Source organism: Macrobrachium nipponense, chromosome 1 (assembly GCF_015104395.2).
Source record: "Macrobrachium nipponense isolate FS-2020 chromosome 1, ASM1510439v2, whole genome shotgun sequence".
Lineage (NCBI taxonomy): Eukaryota > Metazoa > Arthropoda > Malacostraca > Decapoda > Palaemonidae > Macrobrachium > Macrobrachium nipponense.
The window spans coordinates 186,249,627-186,274,411 of NC_087200.1; the positions used below are offsets into that span (position 1 = coordinate 186,249,627).

Sequence of the window (24,785 nt, forward strand, 5' to 3'; positions counted from 1 at the left end):
TAAATAATTTTCTATAGTATATATATATATATATATATATATATATATATATATATATATATATATATATATATATCAACAATAGAAGAGTTCCGTGGAAATCGGAGACGAATAATAAATATTAAAACCAGGGCTTGAATGAAGAGCATCTTTATTTGCGACTAGTTTCGGAGATTTACTTTCCTCCGTCATCGGGCAATCTATAATGGATATTATTTACAATTAAATCATGACGTAATATAAGTTACATTAAAACAAAGCAAAATAAGATAAAATTACATAGTTACTATAAGTTACATTAAAATTAGCAAAGCAAAATAATATTATATAAAATTACACAATTACAAGACATAATAACCTAAACCAGCAGCAAAATCTTAAAATATAGAGAAATACACTGTTTGTTGTCAAAGAGCAGAAAAAAAAAATCTAAAAACACAGCAATTCAACAGACCTTTCATTATTTCAGAGAGAGGGTTTATCTCTTAGGGTCTATAAAGACTCAACCACTCCGAGCTCCATTGCGTTGGTTCTGCAAGTAAGGACTGAAAAGGAATCTACATTGATAGGATGGTCATATTCTTCAGTGTTGACGAATAGCACTAAATGGTGGTTTGCTTAATGGCCTATTTGTCCTAACAGATCTTCCGAGATGTTCGAAGATGCGAACCCTGAACTGCCGTTTAGATTTTCCAATATACATTGCACTACAGTAATGATACTTATACTTATACACAATAGCTGACTGCAGTTCAGTTGGTATCACATCCTTGAACCTGAAGAATTTTTGTAATGTAGATTTAGGCTTAAATATCACTCGAATGTTTACTTGTGGGTAGAATTTATGCAAAAGTTTGGTTAATCTTTTTTTAACATTAAATGACCTATTTCCAAGAAACGTGATGGGAAAATACATACCTGCTCTGTTGACAGTGACAGTTGTAGGTTTTGGAAGTAATAATTTTTGAAGCTCCTTTCCTATATACGTATTAGTAAAACTTTTGCTAAAGCCATTCAAAAATAAGCACTTCTTGATGAAATTAAACTCTAGGTTCATATTAACATAATTTGAACATATATTAAAAGCTCTCGATGTTAAGGTCGTAATCAAATTTCTCTTGAACTGAACAGGAATAAATGAGGACATTTTGGTGGTCAAACCCGTGAAAGTCTGTTTCCTATAAACAGATGTGATAAACCCGTTTTCACTGTGGCTGATTAGTATATCAAGAAAGGCCAGCTCTCCTTCTGCCTCGTTTTCTGAAGTGAATTCTCTATTGCTGTGCTTTGAGTTCAAGTATTCTAAAAACAGTGAAATGTGGTTATTAGATCTAAAGATTAAGAATGTGTCATCGACATATCGCCTGTACACCAGAAGTTTGAAATCTGTTAGGACAAATAGGCCATTAAGCAAACCACCATTTAGTGCTATTCGTCAACACTGAAGAATATGACCATCCTATCAATGTAGATTCCTTTTCAGTCCTTACTTGCAGAACCAACGCATTGGAGCGCGGAATGGTTGTCTCTATATACCCTAAGAGATAAACCCTCTCTTTGTAATAATGAAAGGTCTGTTGAATTGCTGTTTTTAGATTTTTTTTCTGCTCTTTGACAACAAACAGTGTATTTCTCTATATTTTAAGATTTTGCTGCGGGTTTAGGTTATTATGTCTTGCTTGTAATTGTATAATTTTATATTATTTTATTTTGCTTTGTTAATTTTAATGTAACATAGTAACTATGTAATTTTATCTTATTTTGTTTTGTTTCAATGTAAATTATATTACGTCATTGATTTTAATTGTAAATAATATTCCATTATAGATTGCCCGATGACGGAGGAAAGTAAATCTCTGAAACTAGCCGCAAATAAAGATGCTCTTCATTCAAGCCCTGGTTTTAATATTTATATATATATATATATATATAATCTATATATATATAATATAGTTATATATTATATATATATACAGTCATAATGATTACACGTATACACATATAAATGTGTATATATATTTATTAAGATATTGTATGAAAATTTCATTACAGTAAGTAGATATATAGGTCTATGTATGTATGAGTCAGAACACTTGAGAGCTGAATAAACTGTGAATTGACCCTCTTCGCAGAGCGCCCTTCCACTCTTGAAGTCAACCGGAAGAAACGACTGACGGTGACGGAGGAGCTCCTGACGGTGGCCGTGGACGACGACCAACACTCCATATCGTCGTTAAGTCAACACAGCGAAGATGATGAGGACGACGATGCCCAGATGTTCTCGCACGACGAATTCACTGATATGTTGACGCCAGACGACATCGACACGCCAGACGAGCTTGAGGAATCCATCATGGAGAGTAAGTCATCAAGGAGAATAGACCGAGTGGATGGAGTTGGAAGGGAAGTTGGCTTGAATATCATCTGACAGAAACGAAATGTAAAGTTTGACAACCTATTTTGATGTTTGTATCTTGTTTTTTCCTTCATCATAGGAACTAAGGTAATGGAAGAGTTCATGAAAAAGGGAGCTAACATATATTTTTAGGCAATTTTCATTCAGTGATACCAGAGTTGGTGTAATAAGGCTTTTGTTTCATTATTGATTTCTTCAATATGGAAATGGAACAAGAAGAGTTCATAAGTTTGATGAAAGTTAACAAGGGGAGACATTAGAGATAAGTTGATTGCTTTGATATTAGAGGGAACTTCGAACTAACTACTTAGGAATTTTCTTTCATTTGCCCCCCCCCCCCCCCCCCCCCCCCAACTGCCCCGCCCTCGAAGGTAGACACTGAGATTTCATGGGCAGGGCAAAACCTATTGCTTTAGTTATATGAATGTTGTGTGTTTGACATTATGGAGTTTGGGGATTTTATTGTACAATTTGTACCTAACGGTTTTTAATCTCAAAACATTTGGAATCCCTTTGTGTAGAAAAATTATTGCTATTTCGTTAGTTTAGAACTTTGGACAGTCATCTGGCTTAAATTTCATGTTTTTCCCCCATGATAAGATTTGCTTTTCTTTCTTGTGCTGTAGGTCTTTGACTTCAACTGCTCAAAATTTCTGAACCCATGAATGCTTTCCCTAAGGGAAGTATCGTAACGTATCTTGTTACCGACCCACACATTGGTGATTCAAGACCACGCATGTCGTAACGGCCGAAAATTTGCTTATTACAATGGGGTTACGACTAAGTCACTAACAATCGCTATAAATCACAACCACATCGCTGAGTTTGACAACATGCACCACGTGATGGTAGATGTGCAACACCACCCAACACATGCGCAGTCGAGTCACAACAACTGTCATTTGTTACCATGTCATTGCACAAGACGCAACATTGACGCAATGGTGTCCCCATTTGTCATAATTACATGGAGCAAGTTTTAATTCACAATTGTGACATGTGTCATCCATTTAATACATCCACCATCACTTGGTGCATGCCACAGAGTGACATGCCAGCCTTGAATCATCAGTGTGTGAGTCGGACATTACCCTGTATGTCAGCAGGGTGTGCAACAAGACGTTAGTGGTCTTTCAATACATTTCCAGTCTTTCTTGAATCTCGTAGGTCTGTATTATTTGCACAGCCATTTTCTGTTGTCAGGATTTTCTAGGACTGAGTGGTAATGTATTTAAGGTTAAAGTTTTTAGTCATATGAGGGGCTCCTAGCTTATGGATCAATTCATATACAGTAGTGACGCTAGTTTTGAAGTATTTTTAAAAAGAATACTATAAAACATGAATTGAAAAATAAAAAAAAATGACGAGAGTAAGAAACTTTAAAGTTATTACACAAGTTCCTTTCTGTTACACAAAGTCTCCCAAGAGAGAGCAATGGCTATTTAGATTATAAGTTTATATTAGATCTAAGTTTGTCTTGACTTTACAAGCTATTAATAATGTTTTGCACCAGTTCTTTTCATTAGAATATACGTATACTAATTCTCAACAGACTTAAATGGGATGTTGAGTAATCTTTCACTTCAGAATTAGTCATTGCAGTACAAGTAAGCTTACTCGTTTGTTCATATAAATGCACATTATGAACATTCCCATATCTTCATTGTATGACATTAGCCAAAACAATATTTGTATAGCATCAGTACTCATCCATTACGTATAGGACTTTGCCCAGATACCCTACATAGACATCCAGTTTTTGTATCGTTCCAAAGCTGCAGGATGGGGAGTGTATACATCTTTTTAAATTAACTTTTTGATTTCTCTTCCCCTCTCACAAGGACTTGGGCCCCAACCGACCATAGACCCTGTACCAGAGTACACTGCAACTCAGGAAGCAAGTGAAGAGAGATCTTGGCGATCCGTTGTCATCTCTGGCATTGAACGCCGGATTGATATGAAAGTGAGTATAAAACTCTCTCTCTCTCTCTCTCTCTCTCTCTCTCTCTCTCTCTCTCTCTCTCTCTCTCTCTCTCTCTCTCTCTCTCTCTCTCTCTGTTTAAAGATGTGTATATAAAAAATATAGAACAGGTTTTGGTAGCTGCTGTGAGTCTGCAAAAGAGGTACTATTATGGTCCCACTGTAGCTCAATGAGACAGACTTGATCAAATCAGTTATTTTCTCACCATTGGTCTAGGCCAGTATAGTATCATTTTGAGTACCGTGTTGAAGTATAAATGCACAAAAGGCAGGAAGGCTCTTTATTTTGCCTGCAACAGCTACCTGGAAGATTGCGATTCATCCTTTTCCCTCTGATTTGGCAACAGTGGCATAGGTTAGCCATGCCCTGCCCTTAGTCACTAGGTCTGTGAAAGAAATCATCCATGAAGGATTTCCATTACTTTTTATCATGGAAAGTGGGAGGGACTTACTGTGGCTGCCAAAAATAGGTGCTTCCTTCAACACAACCCATTTTATTATAGTGTAAGTGTCCTAGGGAAGGTGCCTTTAATTTAATTAGAAACACTTATGATAATTCTCAGTCCTTGCATTGAGAGTAGCTTGTTAGTGGTAGGGTGCAACATAAGAGGACCATCCATAAAGAGAGCCATGATATCTAGGTAAACCTGAAGTGACCAGACAAAGCATAATGTCTCATCCATAATATTGAGTTAATGCAGAAGAGTGTGGGACGTCATCTTCAGTGTGGCCTCATTCTTGGGCAGGAATGACTGGCCAGGAAATAACAGCAGGTGAGAGCTAGTCATGCGGGTCATAAAGTATTTCCCCCATCTAAGAGTGCTGAGTTCACTGGTCAAAAAGACTTCCTTTTGGAGCATATGGATTGTGGTTGTAATAATACCATTGAATTGCAGAGATAACTGGAGTTGAAGAACCTTAGTCAAGGACAAGGTAATAGGAGTTCTTACTAGAGCAGGTATTCACAGTGTAGAGGCCCAGAGGTTGGCTGGAGCTAAAGACTTTAGTATTGGAGTCTGTGGCAAATTCACAGCATAATTAGTACTGGAGTCTGTGCCAAACCCACAGCATAATTTTCTTGTAGACTAGATTTTAAAAAATGTGAAAGTCATGGCTCAGAAGGAAGGAGGAAGGGTGCAAAAGCAACTTTCTTACTGTCCTGGGTAGAGCAGTGAATGACAATTAGATCAATTTTTTGGCCTGTTGTTTTAATGAAACAATCGGTGACCATTAGGGCCAATTTAGTGCCACTAGGTAAATGGTTCCATTGAAGATTAGCAATGTGCTCAACACCTTTGAAATCTGGGACTATGGAGGAAAGAGGTAAATTGTGTTCTATTTGTCCCAGTCCTGTAGGAATGCATCTCTTGCTATTCCCTGAATATCCAAATCGATGAGACACCTGCACTGGAAGTTGATGGTTCTACCATGTAGCAAAGAGGTTCACTCCCGGATGTGGAAGGAGGTTGTTAATCATTTGGAAGGAGGCTTTGTTGAACTTCACACTGTGGAAACCACAGTTTCCCACAACAGGGAGTCTACTCTCACATTAAACAACCTCATGAGTGGATTGCTGCAGAGTGCCACTTCCTTGCCTAAGCCATCTTAAAACAGACAGCCTGAATGTGTTCTCAAGTTTCAGTATGAAGATTAAGTCCACTTTGGACTTTGGCTCTTACAGACCTAGGGTCTGTTTCAGCTGTAGTGGGAAACTATGGGTTGGTTCTTTTCTTTTTCCTGCTCAGCTTTGGCAGGTCAAGGATAACTGTTTGTTCAAAGGAGTACTTATTAGAGGCACTGGTAAGACATCCCTGGTAATAAATGAACACACTTTCTGTGTAGCTCTCTTCTGGACTCGTAGAAGTGGTCCAGTCACTGGAAAAACCCCTCTGATGGGTTGCAAAAACACAACCATTGCCACCCCAATCCACTGGAGATAATACAGTGTCCCCAAAGGTAAGACTTCCACTGAATGTGGCGATGTGTAAGATAATCCCAATGTGCAGAGTCCAGTTCCCTTGCAGTAATAAGCAATCCAAGAGTTTTTTTAATCTTTTCCTTCAATGAATATGCCTCTGTCCATCATGATAAGGATGCTATTATCATTGCAAATGCTTGTACCCTCTCTCATGTTGTTGGTAAGATCCTCCAGGACACTTGGAGATATGTGGTAATCCAGCTTGTACCTGGGCTTCCTGGTTGCAGGGGCAGGTGGTCGGGGGTGGGGGTTAGAACTCTCTGCAACACTTTCCCTGGTTCCAACTTACTTAGAAATTCTTTAGACAGGCTTACTCTGAGTTCTACATTACTCAAGGATATCATGGCAGAAGGAGGAGGAATGTAACAGCAAGGATACAGTACTACGTATATGGAAGGCATATGCAGGTGTTTGGGTGCGACGTTGGTGGTACATAGATGACCATTGACCCATGATGGATGGAAAATAGGTTATTCCCTAGTGTTTTGGGCCCCGTTAGCTCCTGACTGCATCATCTCTGGTGGCGTAAACTCTGGAATACCCGGTCTAAGATAGAGGAGGTCTGTTCACAAGCAGGTGGGTGGAACTACACCTACGCCACATGGAGAGTAGGTAGAGAAAGACTCAGAAGGGTATATTTATAAACCAAAAGATTTTAGTTTTAATAAGAGGATTTATCCAATATTTTTGTAAAAATGTGATTTAGCAAAATGGAATAGTTTGACTGTTACTAAAGGTACTACTGGAAGGACAATAAAAAATTTATTTCATTCATAGAATACTGAAATTTACTATAAAACCAAGAATATGATTAAGAAACAGCTATATCGCTGAAAGATAAAATTTGTGATACATATAACTTATTATTACATATACATTAGTACATGGTGAATAGTTGGACATTGCAATTGTGCATGTACATAGTATATCATATAAATTTTCTGAGAACCCTTATTTTCATTAATTTATTTTGTTAGCTTAGACAATTTGATTATTTCACCACTTTGTTACATCTTTTAGGGCTTGTTGCCTTGTATAATAAGGCGCCCTATGAGGTAATGTTAGACTTGCGATAATCTTACGCTAAGTCGGTTGGTATTGCACTTCCATATTCAATGGAGTGTCTTGGGGTTTGTAGATCACTTACGAAGTCGGTATTATCTTCTTGGGTGGGTTTTATGACGACGATGTTGTTAAACTCATGATGATTCGGCAATGATGTGAGGATCTAGTAGAAACCACGAAGTACAAAAATACTTATATTCTCTGAATTTACATGGTGAAGATCAAGTAGGATTGTACAAGTCTTCTAATGACGATAGCTTGATCGCTTCTGCCAATGATGATGGCTAATTCTATTCTCTCTACATGATAAAGCTTAGGTAAAGAGGTACAGGTCTTCTAATGACAATAGCTAACTCTCTTCTCTTCTACTACCATCTCGGTTACCAGTCATAAAGGAACAGACAGTAGCTCGAACATATGAACATACATACAATGACATAGTTACATACGAACATACCATCAGATGACATAGTTACTAATCACGTAGGCCGCTTGAGCTATAGGTCACGGTGTTTGTCTCAAGCAGGAAGCTTGGACTAAAGTTTATAAACAATTGAATGACTACAGGTGACGGCATGTTATCTTAGCCTACTTTTATTGTATACGTCATCTTTAGCGTCTCTAGTCTGTTGATCACATTCCTGCAAGCAAATCAATTGGTTGACCTCTTTAGTTTTTAGTCTTTTATATATATGGACTAAACATTCCATATTTTAATTATTTGTAAACCCACTTACATTAGCTCGGTCAGCTACCAAAACCAACTACCGAATATTACTCAAACTTGACTTGCATTTGACTTATAGGAGTGTGATACAGACACTATGTGAATATATAGATAATAGAAAATACTTATAAGTAAAAAAGATTCATGGTGTACACAAATACAGATTCAAGTAATAAAATATTAGACATAATATGCATATGATATTCGTAAATAATAGTGATCACGTGATATATACTGATACAGTTTTTCACTTCATCTCTTTAAGATACATATGCTACAGAAAATACTAATGTACTCTGATAATCGCATAGAACGAAGATTAACATGATAAAAATATATTTTAATGATAAAAATTTCATATATGAATTGATAAAATTATTATGTTTTATGCTGATTGATTTGTTGCTTTTTATGCTAACTGTATATATCTGTTCCTAAAAATCCATATAACTATAAAATTTCATATATGAATTTAAATTAATGTTTGCTGATGTTTGTTTTTTTTATCTAACTGTTATATCTGATTCATTAATCTATACAACTCTATATAACTGCAGTTATTGGTAAGATTAAAGGTAACAGATTGATTATAGGCTACCTGATTGATTTATACATATGTATAAATGGATCATATAAATTATGATTAATATATGTGCACTTTAAATAGATTTCCCATGCGTACCCACGCAAAGATTATAGCGGTATTTCGATCTGGTTATTTGTATGATCATCTTTATATATAGATTCCTAGTGGCGTACACGCAAAAAATATATTTCGATTTTATGTTATTTATGATCATTTTAATATAGGATAGGGATGATAATTGTAATTTATATATAAATAGGATACATGACCGAGGTTATACTACTTCACATTTAACTAGCGTTCGAACAACTTTTTGTCCATTACACAGTTCCAGACAACCACCTATAGCCAAATGAAAGGGCCAATTTCAAATGGTTAAAACAAGGGGAAAATTTGCCACTGGGCTGGTCCAACGTTTCTATTTGTGCGCTCAATACTTGTTCTCTGCATCCTAAGCTACACGAATACGTTCGCGATGAATAAAATCACCCCAGCACGAGTCCTTCGCCAGCAAAGTAGAGTTGAATATCCTTTGGGTCGTAATTGTCGGAAGTATGTCCCTTTTGTAGTCAATTTCCGACAGCCGCTGGAGCATTCCGCATTAAAACGAGATTAACGTTGGGATACGGGTGTCGGTCGAAGAAGTCCATGATGGTGCTTATTCCTTTCACATTGTAGGCGGTCGGTACTCGACTGCCGTCGTCCGCAGCGACGAAAGATTTTTGAAGTTGCGATGTGAAAACTCTCGTACTGCAGGATACTGTAACCAGGTTCCATTAATCAGCCTGCAAGTGAAATTATATTTGTCACAAGGGCAAAGTAAATTCAGACGACATCCAAATACAGGGGGAAGAAAGCCATTTAGAGCCAGACTTAACCCACATGAATTCGCTGATATTTGTGGAATTCAAAAGAGTCAGCTGTACAAACTTTTTTATCCATGGCATTAACAATGAGTGAACCTATCCAGGTCTATGATGACTTGTAAAAACAAAAATATCCAATAATTATAAAAAATAAATAGATATCATTACGAATCTCAAAGAAAATTCGATATTACTGTAGTAAGTTACTAGACAAAGAGTGGAAACAGAGCTATTGTAAGATTGACAGCAACATAAGAGTCCAAGAAGAATATTAATCATGATTTTGTATTTCTCTATGCTAACTGAAATTAAGCTGTGATAAAATCTGATCCTATGTGCCCCTAACAAAAGTTTCATATTCAATTTTCTCGCGCGCATCCTCTGAGGTTAAAACTTTATTAATAGGCTAGAGATGCCACGAAAAAACCCACTATGTAACTAATTTCTATATAAACTTTGGGTTTTTCAAGAAAATGTGACATTTTCCCATGAATGTTTTACTTGAATTGTAATAGGCTAATGTTGCAAGTAAATATTTCATATACATGTCTTGATACTTCTAAATGTCTATGAGGTTCAGAAAAAATTAATTCATTTTGTTGTTATAGAAATTCTATTTGCTTATTTTGTTCATTAATTTTAAAATGATTGCAATTCCTTAACTAATTGCATTGCACACACGGATAAGAATAGGTTATGTGGTATGTCATGTGACCTATGAACCACATGTGAAGTTCATGAGCTAAGCATTCCTTTCTCCAGTCAATCTGCTTCTTCGCCAGCGGTTTATTGAGGTTGATGAAGAACAATGAGTTAGTCAGGCAAAACGGGACAGGCATCTTTCTAGACTGATGACGTCGTCACCAGCTTAAGAGTTACGTTACTTGCTGTAAAAGAAACGACTTAGTATAAATTTTTTTGTTTTTTGTTTTTTAAAAGAATGTCTGAAAAAAAAAAGTACCAAAATTGAACAATATATTAGTTTCATGTCGGATATCTGCATGATTGTAAATAAATGTAATACTGTTAAATTAGATATTCCTTATCCAAACTAATGGAAAGGGTTTCCATACAAATTTTATATATACTATTTGCCATGTATAAGATTATTCGCATAGATATACATTTTCACTTCTAGACTTCCTGACTTTAAATTTAAAATCTCTTTTATTTTATTTTTAGTTTATTTATTTATTTATTATTATATTATTATTTTTTTTTTTCATTGACTACGAATATAAATCACCGGGACAGACAATAGGTCAGTAGGTTTTGATATGTGTTTGAACTTTTAGCTTATTTGTCATTACTAAAGCGTTAAGTTAGAGTTCAAATCTTTACGCATATATATTTGGATATTTAATTAACCTATGGTTACGTTTTGCTTATTGATTTTATCGTGATTTCCTTTTTTTATTATAATTTGTAACCCTTCCGACTTCTTACGGAGTGTATTATATTGACTCCACTTGTATCCATATTTATTTTTATTTTTTTTATATTTTATTTCTTAATATAAAAAAAAATTTTTTTTTAATTATATATATTTGATAAATTAATGGTTGGCTTGAATATGTGGAAAAATCAATTCTATAGATACAAGATATAAATGATAAAGGTATTTAAAACAGCGAGAACCGCTATAATCCAGTTCGGATCCAATATCACGAGTTGTAACTCGTAAGACATTGACACTTTCTTATTTATCTCTTATTCTACCAAATCGATTGACTGGGTGATAAAATATATTATTGGTTTTCCTAATGGAAAGGAATTCACACGAGTTAAGGAGATTATTATTGATTTACACCACCTGAGTCAAATTATTATTATGTGTTGAATTCCATGTTTACTGATTTAGCACTCATAAATATTCCTAGCGCACTCAATTGCGGTGTTTGTTTTTAGTGCTATTAATTCTATATAACGTGTCAAGGAACTATTAACACTAAGAGGTGTTTATTTCCTCTGTCAGACTCGTAATTCTGTTAATAATTCTATGTATATTCTTTCAAGGATTGATTTGGCACAGGATAGGCCCTTAAACTGACAGGTGTCTTAGTGTATCCCTTGTTTTCATGACACGTGTTACAATTAGTTATGTGCTTTTTATATCTGTAAGCATTGTAGGCCAGTAAAACAGTGATTTGGCTTTCTGTGACAAATAATAGGGAACCCGGGATGACTGAATGCAATGAACCAGTTTAGGACGATTGTTATGAAAGAGATTATTACTACTACCTGGTCATTAGTCACCTGCTGTGTTCTTCGGGTTTTCCTCGTCACGGACCTACATATAATATTACATTTGATTACATAATTCTGATACACATACTTTAAATATACTTTTGCTTTAGGGTTTCTGCTCGAAGTGTTTATTGGTTTGCTTAGCCGCTGACCCTGTTTCCATTCGAAGTGTTTATTGTTTTTGCTTAGCTGCTGACCCTTGCTTTGTTCAGTTTGTAACAGTTCGGCGCTCCGACCCAGATATTCAATGCTCGTGATCTCTTGGGTTAAGGAATTTTCTTGTTTAGATACGGTTTTAACAATAGGCACGGATGTTTCTATATCTTTTAGTCTAATTAATGGTTCTTTGCAGTATGATGCGGGATTGCGGGATAATGCGTCAGCTATGATAATTGCTTTCACCAGGTAGCCTATCTTATCTTGGCTCCAAAGACCTGAATGATCATTTGTCACCGAGTTCCTTTTGGACTGTGATTAAAGCCTTTGAAAAACTCAGTAAAGGACTCATGTTCAGTAAGGACTTTATCAGGATAGCCATAGATTATGAACTTAAAATGTACTAGTGAGTTAAAGATACCTAGCCCTTCCTTGCCTATTACTGCAAAGTTACTTTCAGAGGGCTTAGTTTACGTGATAAAATGCTATAGGAAAGAAACTGTTTTATCATATTACTGAAGTAGTACCCTCTTACCCTTGGTCCTGAGGCGTCTGTTGCAATAAAATAAAATTCCTTATTTAAATCAGGGATTTTTAAGTTAGGTGAGCTGCATTATTCCGCTTTTAAGATATCGAACGCCTGTTGATGCTTTTTAGACCATAATAAATCTACGCTCTTCTTTGTAAGATCTGTTAAAGGAGCTGTTTGTCATGAAACTACCTGTCAGATATATATATAGCTGTAATTTCCGAATCCGACAGAAATTTAAACACTTACGACACACGCAGTGGGGTCAGGTGGTTAGTACCCATTTCCGCCGCTGGGAGGCGGGTTCAGGAATCAGGAATCATTCCCATTTTTCTATCATTAATTTTCTGTCGCCGGTGCTGAAACACCTGTTTGCAGCACCTCCGTCCAGATTTTGGAAACTTACTAGCTACTTGAGTATCCCTTTTGGTTTTTCTTTGGTATCTGAATTGGATCGGTGGCTTGGCACACGTTGACATTGGATGATTTGAATTGGTATTGATTTTTCTTTGATCAAGATGTCAGGGTCTAGTTTCGCTAGCGCTAGATTTTGTTCTATGTCCAAATGTAGAGGTAGGCTACTGAAAGCTTCAGTAGACCCACATTCTGTTTGTAAAGTTTGCAGGGGGAATGAATGTATGTTTGAAAGTCGTTGTAAGGAGTGTGAAAGATAACAGAGTCGGGAATGGAAGGCGTATGAAACCTATCTTAAGAAACTTGAGCGAGATAGGTTAAGGAGGTCTTCCTCCAGGAGTGTTTCAGGTAGGCAAGATTTTTAAATTATTCTCCTGCTAACCCTCCTTCTGTAGATTATGCTCTACCCTGTAGTGTTGCCTCCGGCCCCTGAAACAGTGTCGGTAGAAGGTAATACTTTATCGCTAATTTCTTGAATCGATTCGTACTTAGAATCAAAAGTGTAGCTCTGGAGAGCAAAAGTGAAGAGAAGTGCAGTGAAAGTGCCCCTTGTGTAGTGGAGGGTGCGTCAGATCGGCCTCATTCCGCCTCTAGACCTAGACCTCTGCTTGACTCCCAGATTACGGGGAGAGAGCATGTCGAAAGTCGAAGGAGGGTTTACGAGGAACCCCACCGATCTGGCGTGCCTTCGGCAGCTTCTGACGAACCTACCCAGACTGCCAAGGAGCGTGCGCGTGCACGTCTTCAAGGAGTGTTTCTTTTCTTCTTCTGAAGCTTCCTCCCCGCGCGCAAGGGGTGGAGCTCTCATACCGCATCACGTCCGCTGAAAAGGACGGCTCGCGTTCGGGACGCTTCACGTCCAAGTGTTCTCGGAACTTTGCTCGTCGCCTGATAGTGCGTTTGCTGCTTTTCCTCCGCAGAAGAAGCGTAAGGATTATTCGGAGGCGGAGTCTTTCCTAGATGTTTCTTCGAGCGCCGCAGTCGCTCTAAGGTGCGTGAAGTGGCGGTTCCTGGGAGTAGGAAGAAGGCGTCCCCTCGCCACTCGCCTGCTCACAGGATCAGCCCCTCCCCAGAAAAGGAGGCTTCACCTACAAGCAAGATTCTCAGTCTCTTCAGCAGCAACTTCGAGATGTTTTTTCTCGAGAGAGACTGTTCCACGTCGCCGTAAGAAGGATGACAATCTTCCTGTGAAGAGGTCGAGGCGTTATCCCTCTCCCTCTCCTCGCTCGTCTCTCTCTCCGTTTTGAGTCTCCCTCTAGAGTTCGTTCTGCTCCCCAGCAACTTTCTAGAGGAGGCGAGAAATTCGTTTCTCGCTCTCGTGAAGCGGTTGTTTCCGCTGCTACGAAACTTGTTGATAAGAAGCGCGTTCTTTAGATGCCGAGCGCGCTTCTGTGAAAGTCAAAACGCGCTTTAGTGGACGCCGAGCGTGACTCGGTGCAAGTTTCGCGAGCGCCAGTGGACGCTCGGCGCGCAACCAGTGGACGCTCAGCGCGCGCCAGTGGACGCCAGGTGTACACCTGTTGCGGTCGAGCGCGCTTCAGTCGGCGCCAGTAGATTGGCTTCGGACGCCAAAGGCGCGCGCCTACGGACGTCAGTTTTCCACTTCCGCAAGCGCAAGCGGAAACTCTTCCTGTTCGCCGCTCTTTCTCTTTTTTGAGAAAGCCTCGTGACTCTTCTTTACTTCCTTCCGACTTCTCCAGTGTCTGAAGAGGAAATTAGTGACGCTTTCGTCGAAGTGGTCGAAGAACAGCAAGTTGGCTCCAGTTTCGACGGACTACAAGGTTTTTGACTCGTTTGCTACAGTCAGTCTTTGCAGACACTTTCCAACCTGAAGCTCCACGTACTCCTCCCTCTCAGTTTTCGTCATCCAAAGCTACTAAGATCTCGGGCTTTGTGAAAATGAAGAAGTCGCTTTCTATGAAGCAAGCTTTTCGAAAGGTCCATGATTGGATGGAAAAGAGGAAAGCTTCAGGCAAGACTTCTTTCGCTTTACCACCTTCAAGACTTTGTGGCAAAGCTGGTTATGTGGTATGAGACGGGAGGAAAACGTCGGAGTTAAGCTTCCAGCCTCAGCTCAAGGAGACTTTGGTAGTATTGTAGATGCCGCCAGTAAGATCTTTTTCTGTCTTCCTCTAAGGTCTCTTGGACGATAGTGAGGTTAGACTTTCACCTTAAGGCCTCTTCAGGACACTAGAGGTCTTTAATTTTCTTGACTGGTGCCTTGGAGTATTGGATGCCAGGTCCAGGAGTTCTGATTCCATCAGTCTGGGGAGCTGTCCAGTGTATTGTCTTGCATGGACAAGGCTGTCAGGGATGGTTCTGAGGAATTGGCTGCTCATTTCAGCACGGGACCTGCTTAAGAAAAGAGCACTTTTTTGGAATTTTACTGCAAAGTCGGTCTCACCAGCGCAAAAAGCGGATCTTCGTTTCGCTCCTTCTCAGAACATTCTCTTCCCCCAGTCTATGGTAAAGGACATAGCTGCCAGTCTCCAGGAGAAAGCAACCCAAGACCTTCTGGCACAGTCTTCTAGGAAGCCTACTACTACTTCGTCTTCTGGGTCCTCTGCTTTGAAGAAATCGAAGCCCTTTCGATCCGCTTCTTCCTCGAAGCCAGCCCCTCGAGGAAGAGGCTCTTTCAGAGGCAAGACTCCCGCTCCTTCCAAGAGCAAGAAGTGAGAGGGAAGTCCTTCAGCCACCGGTAGGACCAGGGAAGCTTGGAGAGAGAGGTGCCGACGCTTGGTCTCTGGACAATCGTCAAGAAGGGGTACAGAATTCCTTTCCTGATGTTACCCCCGCTGTCTTCGACACCAAAGGATTTGTCTCCTTCGTATCAGGGAGAAAAGCAGAAAGTGCTTCACGATCTACTAGATCAAATGATCGAGAAGCAGGCAGTGGAACAGGTCTTCGACCGGAGTTCTCCGGGGTTTTACAACCGTCTGTTCTAGTGTGCCGAAGCAGTCAGGGGGGTGGCGCCCCGTTCTGGATGTCAGCAGTCTAAATCGCTTCGTTACCAAGCAGAAGTTCAAGATGGAGACACCTCAATCCGTGCTTGCAGCCTTAAGACCGGGGGATTGGATGGTCTCTTTAGACCTTCAGGACGCATACTTTCACGTCCCCATCCATCCCCGATCAAGGAAATACCTGCGGTTTGTCCTGAAAGGGAAGATTTTCCAATTCAGGGCACTCTGCTTCGGTCTCAGCACGGCGCCGATGGTGTTCACCGTTCTTATGAAGAACGTTGCGAGGTGGCTCCATCTTGCGGAAATAAGGATCTCTCTCTACCTAGACGACTGGCTTATTCGATGCCTCATCGCAAGACCGGTGTCTGAAGGACCTTCACACGACTCTGTCGTTAGCGAGGTCCCTGGGACTTCTGGTGAATCTCGAAAAGTCGCATCTGACTCCTTCTCAATCCTTAGTCTATCTGGGGATTCAGATGGACTCAGTGGCTTTTCGGGCTTTTCCGTCCCAGGGGCGACAACTTCAATGCCTGGACAAAGTGTCGCCTTTCTAGGGAAGGAAACATGCTCGGTGAGGGAATGGATGAGTCTGCTGGGGACCATTTCCTCACTGGAGAAGTTTGTTTCTCTGGGAAGGTTGCACCTCCGACCACTTCAGTTCTTCCTCTCAAGCAATTGGTCACGCAAAACAGGATCTAGAAGAGGTCTTGTTTTTGACGGAAGAAGTGAAAAAGCACCTCAAATGGTGGTTGGATCCAAAGAAGCTTGCGGAAGGACTTTCGCTCAAGCTTCGGAACCCCGACCTAGTGTTGTTCTCCGACGCGTCCTCCACGGGTGGGGGAGCAACACTGGGAGGGAGAGAAGTGTCAGCACCTGGCACCTGGAGAGGGGAACAGGTGTCCTGGCACATCAATCTAAAAGAACTTTCAGCGGTTTACCTTGCTCTAAGGTTCTTCCAAGAGGAAGTCTCCAACAAAGTGGTTCAGATAAACTCGGACAACACCACAGCCTTTGGCATACCTCAGGAAACAGGGGGGAAAACTCACTCTCCTTCTCTGTTCGTCATCGCGAGGAATATCCTGATTTGGGCGAAGTCGCAAAACGTCACGATTCTGACAAGATTTGTGTCAGGCGTGGAAAAACGTGCGAGCGGACCTTCTCAGTCGGCAAGGACAGCTTCTGCCGACGGAATGGACCCTTCATCAGGAAGTATGCCAGGCGCTATGGAAGCTGTGGGGACGTCCTCATGTGGACGTTTTCGCAACTTCCCGTACGAAGAGACTTCCGCTGTATTGCTCCCCAGTCTGGACCCTGGGAGCAGTGGCAGTAGACGCTCTACTGTGGAATTGGTCGGGACTAGACATTTACGCTTTTCCCCCATTCAAAATCCTCGGGGAAGTAATGAGGAAGTTCGCTGCATCAGAAGGAGTGAGAATGACCCTCATCGCCCCTTCTGGCCAGCGGTCGACTGGTTCACAGAGGTGATGTCCTTCCTAGTAGACTTTCCAAGGACTCTGCCCCTAAGGAAAGATCTACTCAGACGCCCACTTCGAGAGGTACCACAAAAACCTCCCCGCTCTGAGTCTGACTGCGTTCAGACTATCAAGAAGTTTGGCCAGAGCGAGGGGTTTTTCAAGACCTGTGGCAACGGCGATTGCCACCGCAAGGAGGCCTCCTCAATCGCAGTTACCAATCAAAGTGGGTCTGTCTTTAGAAGTTGGTGCAGAAGGAATGGGCATTTCCTCCAACCTCAACCTCTGTGAGCCAGATAGCAGATTTCCTTCTTCACCTTAGGAAAGAAGCGAAACTAGCCGTTCCCACGATTAAAGGCTACAGAAGCGTGCTTTCTGTGGTCTTCAGACATAGAGGACTCGACTTAGCGAATGATAGAGACATTCATGATCTCATTAGATCATTTGAGACTGTGAAAGTTCTCCAACCTAAAGTACCATCGTGGAACTTAGACGTGGTACTGAAGTTTCTCATGTCGAGTCAATTTGAACCGCTCCATTTAGCCTCGCTTAGGAATCTTACTAAGAAGACCATTTTCCTAACCGCTCTGGCGACGGCGAAGAGGGTTAGCGAAATTCAAGTCATAAGCAAGCATATTGGGTTCAAGGATCATAGTGCAGTTTGTTCCTAAGTCCTACGTTCTTAGCAAAGAACGAGAACCCTTCCAACCCTTGGCCGAGGACGTTCGAGATCAAAGGGTTGTCGGAGCTAGTGGGACCTGAAGCTGAGAGAGTCCTGTGTCCTGTCAGGGCTCTCAAGTTTTTTTATTTGCAGAGAACCAGAGCATGCAGAGGTTCTTCGGAGAACTTGTGGTGCTCTGTGAAAAAACCAGATCTTCCGATGTCGAAGAATGCACTGGCTGTTCTTCTTAAGAAGTACGGTTAAGGAAGCCCATGAAATGTGTAGTGAAAGTGACATGGAGCTTCTGAAGTGAAATAAAGCCCACGAGTTGAGGGCTATTGCTACTTCGGTGGCTTTTCACAAAAATATGGCAATCAAAGATATTTTGGGCGCCACTTATTGGCGAAGCAATTCGGTGTTCGCTTCACACTACCTGCGGGAGGTGAAAGCAACATACGAAAATTGTTACTCGCTCGGACCATACGTCGCTGCAGACACTGTTTTGGGGCAGGAGGTAGCGCTCATCCTATCCTTTAATGGTTTGGGAGGGGAGTTTTTAACTTGTGTTATGGTTGTGGGGTGACCGCCTGCGGCGGATCTCCCTTCCATTAGCTTAGTCTATGTGGGATACTTTTTGGTAGGCTACGCCAGGTGGTTTGGTTTTACTTCGTTGCCCTCATTTGTATGGTCAATGGTCTAGTCACGGTCGTGGTCTCGCCCCTGTTTGACAGATCATCTGGAGTGCACCAGCTTTATAGGTCGCTACCTTGCTGGCAACTCTAGTAGCACAAGCAGACTTATGCGGCAGTAACCACGAAGTCAGCTATGCTAACAGGTAAGGAATCAAGATATCAATTATCTGCATATATATGTTTCCTAAAAAATCTTCTATTCTGTCTACTCCCACCACCAAAGGTGGGATTCAGCTCATATATATCTGACAGGTAAGTTTCATGAACAAAATGATATTTGTAATGATACAATTAAGTTTGTTCATACTTACCTGGCAGATATATATAATCAAGTACCCACCCACCTCCCCTCAGGAGACAGTGGAAATAAAAATTATGAATAGAAAATGGGAATGATTCCTGATACCCGCCTCCCAGCGGCGGAATGGGTACTAACCACCTGACTCCCACTGCGTGTGTCGTAAGTGTTTAAATTTCTGTCGGATTCGGAAAAATACAGCTATATATATCTGCCAGGTAAGTATGAACAAACTTAATTGTATCATTACAATATCATGTTTTTTTTGGCTTGAGTTTCCCCGTGCGCGATGTTTGGATGATTCGAGCCCTTGTAGATCCGATGCTGCAGACGCGTTCGGTTTGTTTCTTGAAGTGCCAGAAACGCTCACTAACGATGTTTTCTTGAATGATTCTAATGAGAGACGAAGCTTGCGTTGCCGTAGGAAAAAGGACACATCGGTTTTGTTTCTTGAAGTTATTCACTAAACGATGTTACTAGGTTGCTTGAAGAATCTGCTGCTTCCGTCGTCGTTGACTTCATGATTTATTATTCTGGTTTTACTTCGGAGAAGTTGTAGAGTTCTTCTGTGACGCTGCCATCACTTTTAGGCGCGTACAGTCGCTGCCACCACTTTTAGGGCTTGTTGCCTTGTATAATAAGGCGCCCTATGAGGTAATGTTAGACTTGCGATAATCTTACGCCAAGTCGGTTGGTATTGCACTTCCATATTCAATGGAGTGTCTTGGGGTTTGTAGATCACTTACGAAGTCGGTATTATCTTCTTGGGTTATGACGACGATGTGTTAAACTCATGATGATTCGGCAATGATGTGAGGATCTAGTAGAAACCACGAAGTACAAAAATACTTATATTCTCTGAATTTACATGGTGAAGATCAAGTAGGATTGTACAAGTCTTCTAATGACGATAGCTTGATCGCTTCTGCCAATGATGATGGCTAATTCTATTCTCTCTACATGATAAAGCTTAGGTAAAGAGGTACAGGTCTTCTAATGACAATAGCTAACTCTCTTCTCTTCTACTACCATCTCGGGTTACCAGTCATAAAGGAACAGACAGTAGCTCGAACATATGAACATACATACAATGACATAGTTACATACGAACATACCATCAGATGACATAGTTACTAATCACGTAGGCCGCTTGAGCTATAGGTCACGGTGTTTGTCTCAAGCAGGAAGCTTGGACTAAAGTTTATAAACAATTGAATGACTACAGGTGACGGCATGTTATCTTAGCCTACTTTTATTGTATACGTCATCTTTAGCGTCTCTAGTCTGATCACATTCCTGCAAGCAATCTGGTTGACCTCTTTAGTTTTAGTCATTTATATATATGGACTAACATTCCATATTTTAATTATGTAAACACTTACACATCTAGTGGTGACTTTTTCACCACTTTGTTACTCTAGTGGTAGAACTACAAATTTCGTGATTTCACCAACTCCATGGCTTGTAGACACGTAATTTCCTGTAGTGATGCATATTTAGAGGTGATAATTATTAGAAAATAAAAAAATGCTGTATCTGGTGACTTAAATTTAGTTGAAAACTATTTATCATTACCTGGAAGGTTTGGCGTAACTCATAATTGGTGGCATCGGATCAACTACAGTTATATTATTTACAGGGAAAAAAACAAAGCAAATAATGCACAGGTATTATAAAAAGATCAACTAGGTCAGCCATTTACTAAAGTTCACAGTTGGTGGCATATAGTCAACTGAAATCATGTTATTTACTGGGCGAAGGAGTAGAGGAAACTTTGCACAGGTACTGAGAGAAGATTGACTAGGTCAAAATTTTATTCACCAAAGGGAATTTTGGTATTTTAATTCCCCTACCTAAAGTTCTAGCCTAGTAATTTTATTTCATTTGAAAACAAAAATTCTTTAAACCACGTTGATGTCTCTTACCCCTTTTACCTGCATAGGAAATCAATAGATGAGTACTTTGGTAAATATCAGAAATTTATTTATATACAAATTCTAAAGAGAAAACTTTGTCATCAAATAATTTGCACTATTTGATTAGTAAACATTATGTGTTAAATATATGTCATACTGTAATATATTCCGCTATGTAAACTGATTTAGTATAAACAGCTAATTTGACTTTATTATAATACCACAACAATTACTCTTTCCAGCTATACCACCTAAAATTTAAATAGGGGAATCTTGGCATCTAATCATTTGTAATACTATTTAGTTATAAATGGTAATAGCAAACATAGTAACTTAGCAGCAAATATTTGTCATATTATAATATATTGACAATATACATGTAAAATTATTCATTAAGAACCATCCACTTTACTTCAAAAGAATACCAAATTTTAAACTTGTCCTCTGATGCAGGCAGATGCATTTTTGGTATTGCATCATTCTTTAACTGTACAGGATATTTTGGTATTGGAATTCAAAGTAATTCGTATTGAGCTTCCTTGCATAAGCAGTTGATTCAGAATGTAGGCTACAAATCCATGAATTCACACAGATGAATCCCTTTTTTTTTTTTTTTTGTAGTACTTCATTTTTAGGAACTGTACGACAAGTAAGATCAGTATTTCAATCTGAATTGGAGTTACATCCAGATAGTGGACAAATTCAGCATAATTCTATAATGATGACCAAAATATTCGTGAATACACAATATAAAATCACAATTGCATTTATACCTTCTCCATCCTCCTATTCTTCCTTGGCCTGACTAATAGGTAAACAGCCCATCTGCTCACTTTGTGATGTTGGTGCATCCTAGATCGAATATTGGGTCAGTTGTAAAAAGACCATCAATAGGTTAATGTTGATTTGACTGATGATGGCAGGTTCTAGCATCTTTCTTGTGTATTTACACTACTTTTGAAAAGCCAGCATGGCCCCACTACAGTTTATAGTATGGACCTTATCCCTAATACACGTATATGAAAATCCCTGAACTCTGAAGCATATCGTAGTGATCTTTGTGCTTTATTAAGGGATTTTGACGTAAGGAAAAATCTATTTTTCTGGGCGATTGGCTCGTGTCGCCAGCGAAATATCCTTAATCTATTATTTCTAGGGTAAATGTACTAACACATACCAGAGAATAAATAAATAAAGAAAAGGTCAGTATAACTGACTCGCTCACATCCCAAGAGGGTGTCGGTATGAACACTATGGCTAGTGAGACCACTACCACGAGCCAAATGCCAATAGAATTCTCCCACTACAAAATCCCCCCAAGAGGAGAGCCGACCCACAGAGTGGGCAGCAACTACTACTACTACTCCATCCCATGCTGCCGACTGCTGCGCCTCTGGTGGCCATCCTGAAGTTAGCAGACAATCTTGGGCGATGGGATGGTAGGGCGGGATTTCGCTGGCGACACGAGCCAATCGCCCAGAAATAGATTTTTCCTTACGTCAAAATCCCTTTTTGGGTTTGGGCTCAGCTCGTGTCGCTGCGCGAAATCGTACCAGAGAAATAGCACAAGATTGAAACAAAATCAACAAAATAAAAGTAGGTCTCAAATAAAAGGTAAAATAAAAGTAAAAGAATATAATTGCTAATAAGGATACATATACACAGTGATACAAAATAGAAATATTGCTTAAATTACACTTAATTCTAATAATATTTCTTAACTTAAGGTAATTTACATATATACAGAGGTAATATGGCATATATGTACCAAAATGGTATCTGTGTAAAGCTATGTATCAAAATTAATTCCAGAGCAATTAACATAATAAGTTGAACAAACAAACTCAACAATAATAATATATAAAGGAATGTATATGACTTAATATACTGTAACCATTACAAATAAGATGTATCCCCTAGCATAAAATAAGGGGATGACATCCATGAGATCAATATCCATAATCAATTGTGAGTGTCCCTAGCAAAAATAATGGGACACCCACCACATCATCATAAAAGCAGCTAAGACACAAGGTGACCGTAAATGAACAAGGCAGGAATAGACGAACTGTTGGGTGAGGCAGGTAGAAAGGAGGACTGGCATCTTCTACTAAAGATTAGTTAGAGTCAGGGGAAACTATGTTACCCGCTGCTACTGCTGAAAATTTCAGAGCTTCCAAGGACTTTAAGTAATGACGTTTGAACACTGTCGGCGATTTCCATCCAGTATACTTTTCAACTCATCGAAGTTCATATGTTGGAAATAGTTAATTGAGGTGGCTACTGCCCTGACATCATGTGCTTTTGGGAAAGAGTCAGGATTGGCTTGTTTAATGGAAGTTACAGGATTTGTTGCCTGATGCCTTTAATAGATAAAGTGCCACCTTTTTCTCATTTAAAGAGAGGACCCGATGAGGATGAGGAGGTCCTAGACAGAAAGGCTCGTAAGGCTGAAACTGGGCAAAAGAGATACATCTTGTGGAAGGGGTAGTACCTTCCATGGTTCCCACCCCTCCATCAAGGATCTTCATTCTTAGCTATAAAGCTACGTTCCGGAGAAAGTAGCACTTCCCTGTGGGAAGGAACTGAATATGATCCGGATCTCTGGATAAAGCCGACAGTTCTGAAATTCTAGCTCCTGAGGCCAAGCTTAATAAAATAGGGTTTTTCTTAAGAGCATTATAAACGAGCATGTGTCATTATTGGTTTCTGAAGCCAGCTTTAGAACATCGTTTAAGAACCATGATACTGACGTAGGCCTTACAGAAGGTCTAAGTCTAGCACATGCCTTGGGAATAGAGACGAGAAGTAGGAATCTGTCAAGTCTATGTTGAACCCAAATTGAAAAATCTTTTTCAAGGCTGACTTGTTTGTCGTAATTGTGCTAGCTGCTAAGCCTTTTTCAAATAAGGATCTGAAAAAGGATATAGCTGAATTGATTGTCATGATCCTAATATCTGATTCTCTCAGGAAGGTTGCTAACTTTTTGACAGCAGCATCATACTGTCTCAAAGTTGAATCTCTTTTATCGGATTCCAAGAAGAGAATATTCTGAGGGTCAATATTCGCATCCCTTTTCGCTGCAAACTTCATGAAATCCATAAAGTTAGGGTTTTGAGAATCCCTGAGGAAGCGAACACAGTCTTCGTTTGTACTGACTGGGAGAGCCTGGATTGGGGATCCGAAGAGGGCGAAGACCCAGTTCCAGAATTAGAGGGTACCAATTGCTCTTCGGCCAGTCTGGGGCTACTAGAGCCACTTGACCCTTGAATGTCCTGAGTTTGTTTAACACTTTCATGAGAAGATTCACTGGAGGAAAGACATAAATCTTCTCCCAGTTGTTCCAATCTAGAGCCGCTAGGGAGCGTCCGTGGCATAGGCCAGAGGGTCCAGGTTGGGGGCCACATAACACGGGAGTTTGTGGTTCGCTGAGATGCGAAGAGATCCACCTGTAGACCTGGAACTCTCTGAAGGATCCATTGGAACGAACTGTTGTCCAGTGACCATTCCGACTCTAGAGGTACTGATCGGGATAGAGCATCTGCTATGACGTTTCTCACTCCAGCTATATGAGTGGAGGAGAGATGCCAACTGAACTTGTCCGCCAGGGAGAAGATGGCTACCATGACATGATTTAGATGACGTGACTTGAGCCTCCTCTGTTTATACAATGTACTACCACTGCGCTGTCCAGGACTAGCTTTATGTGGGAGTACTTTGGCGGACGTAACCTTTTTAGAGTCAAGAACACTGCCATTGCTTCCAGTACGTTTATATGGAACTGACGGAACTGAGGTGACCACGTTCCTTGAACCTTCTTGA

The 24,785-nt window shown here is 40.0% G+C and overlaps 1 protein-coding gene across 7 annotated transcripts in view; it reads left to right on the plus strand.

The window, feature by feature from the left end:
* The window catches only part of LOC135219925 (protein prune homolog 2-like), a 236,882-nt gene that overhangs the window by 98,900 nt on the left and 113,197 nt on the right, over positions 1-24,785 (plus strand). For all 7 annotated transcript variants that reach the window (XM_064257139.1, XM_064257141.1, XM_064257144.1 and 4 more), the window contains 2 exons: positions 2,133-2,360; positions 4,258-4,379. In XM_064257139.1, coding sequence (XP_064113209.1) covers positions 2,133-2,360; positions 4,258-4,379 — 350 coding nt within the window. The remainder of the gene's footprint in view (positions 1-2,132; positions 2,361-4,257; positions 4,380-24,785) is intronic.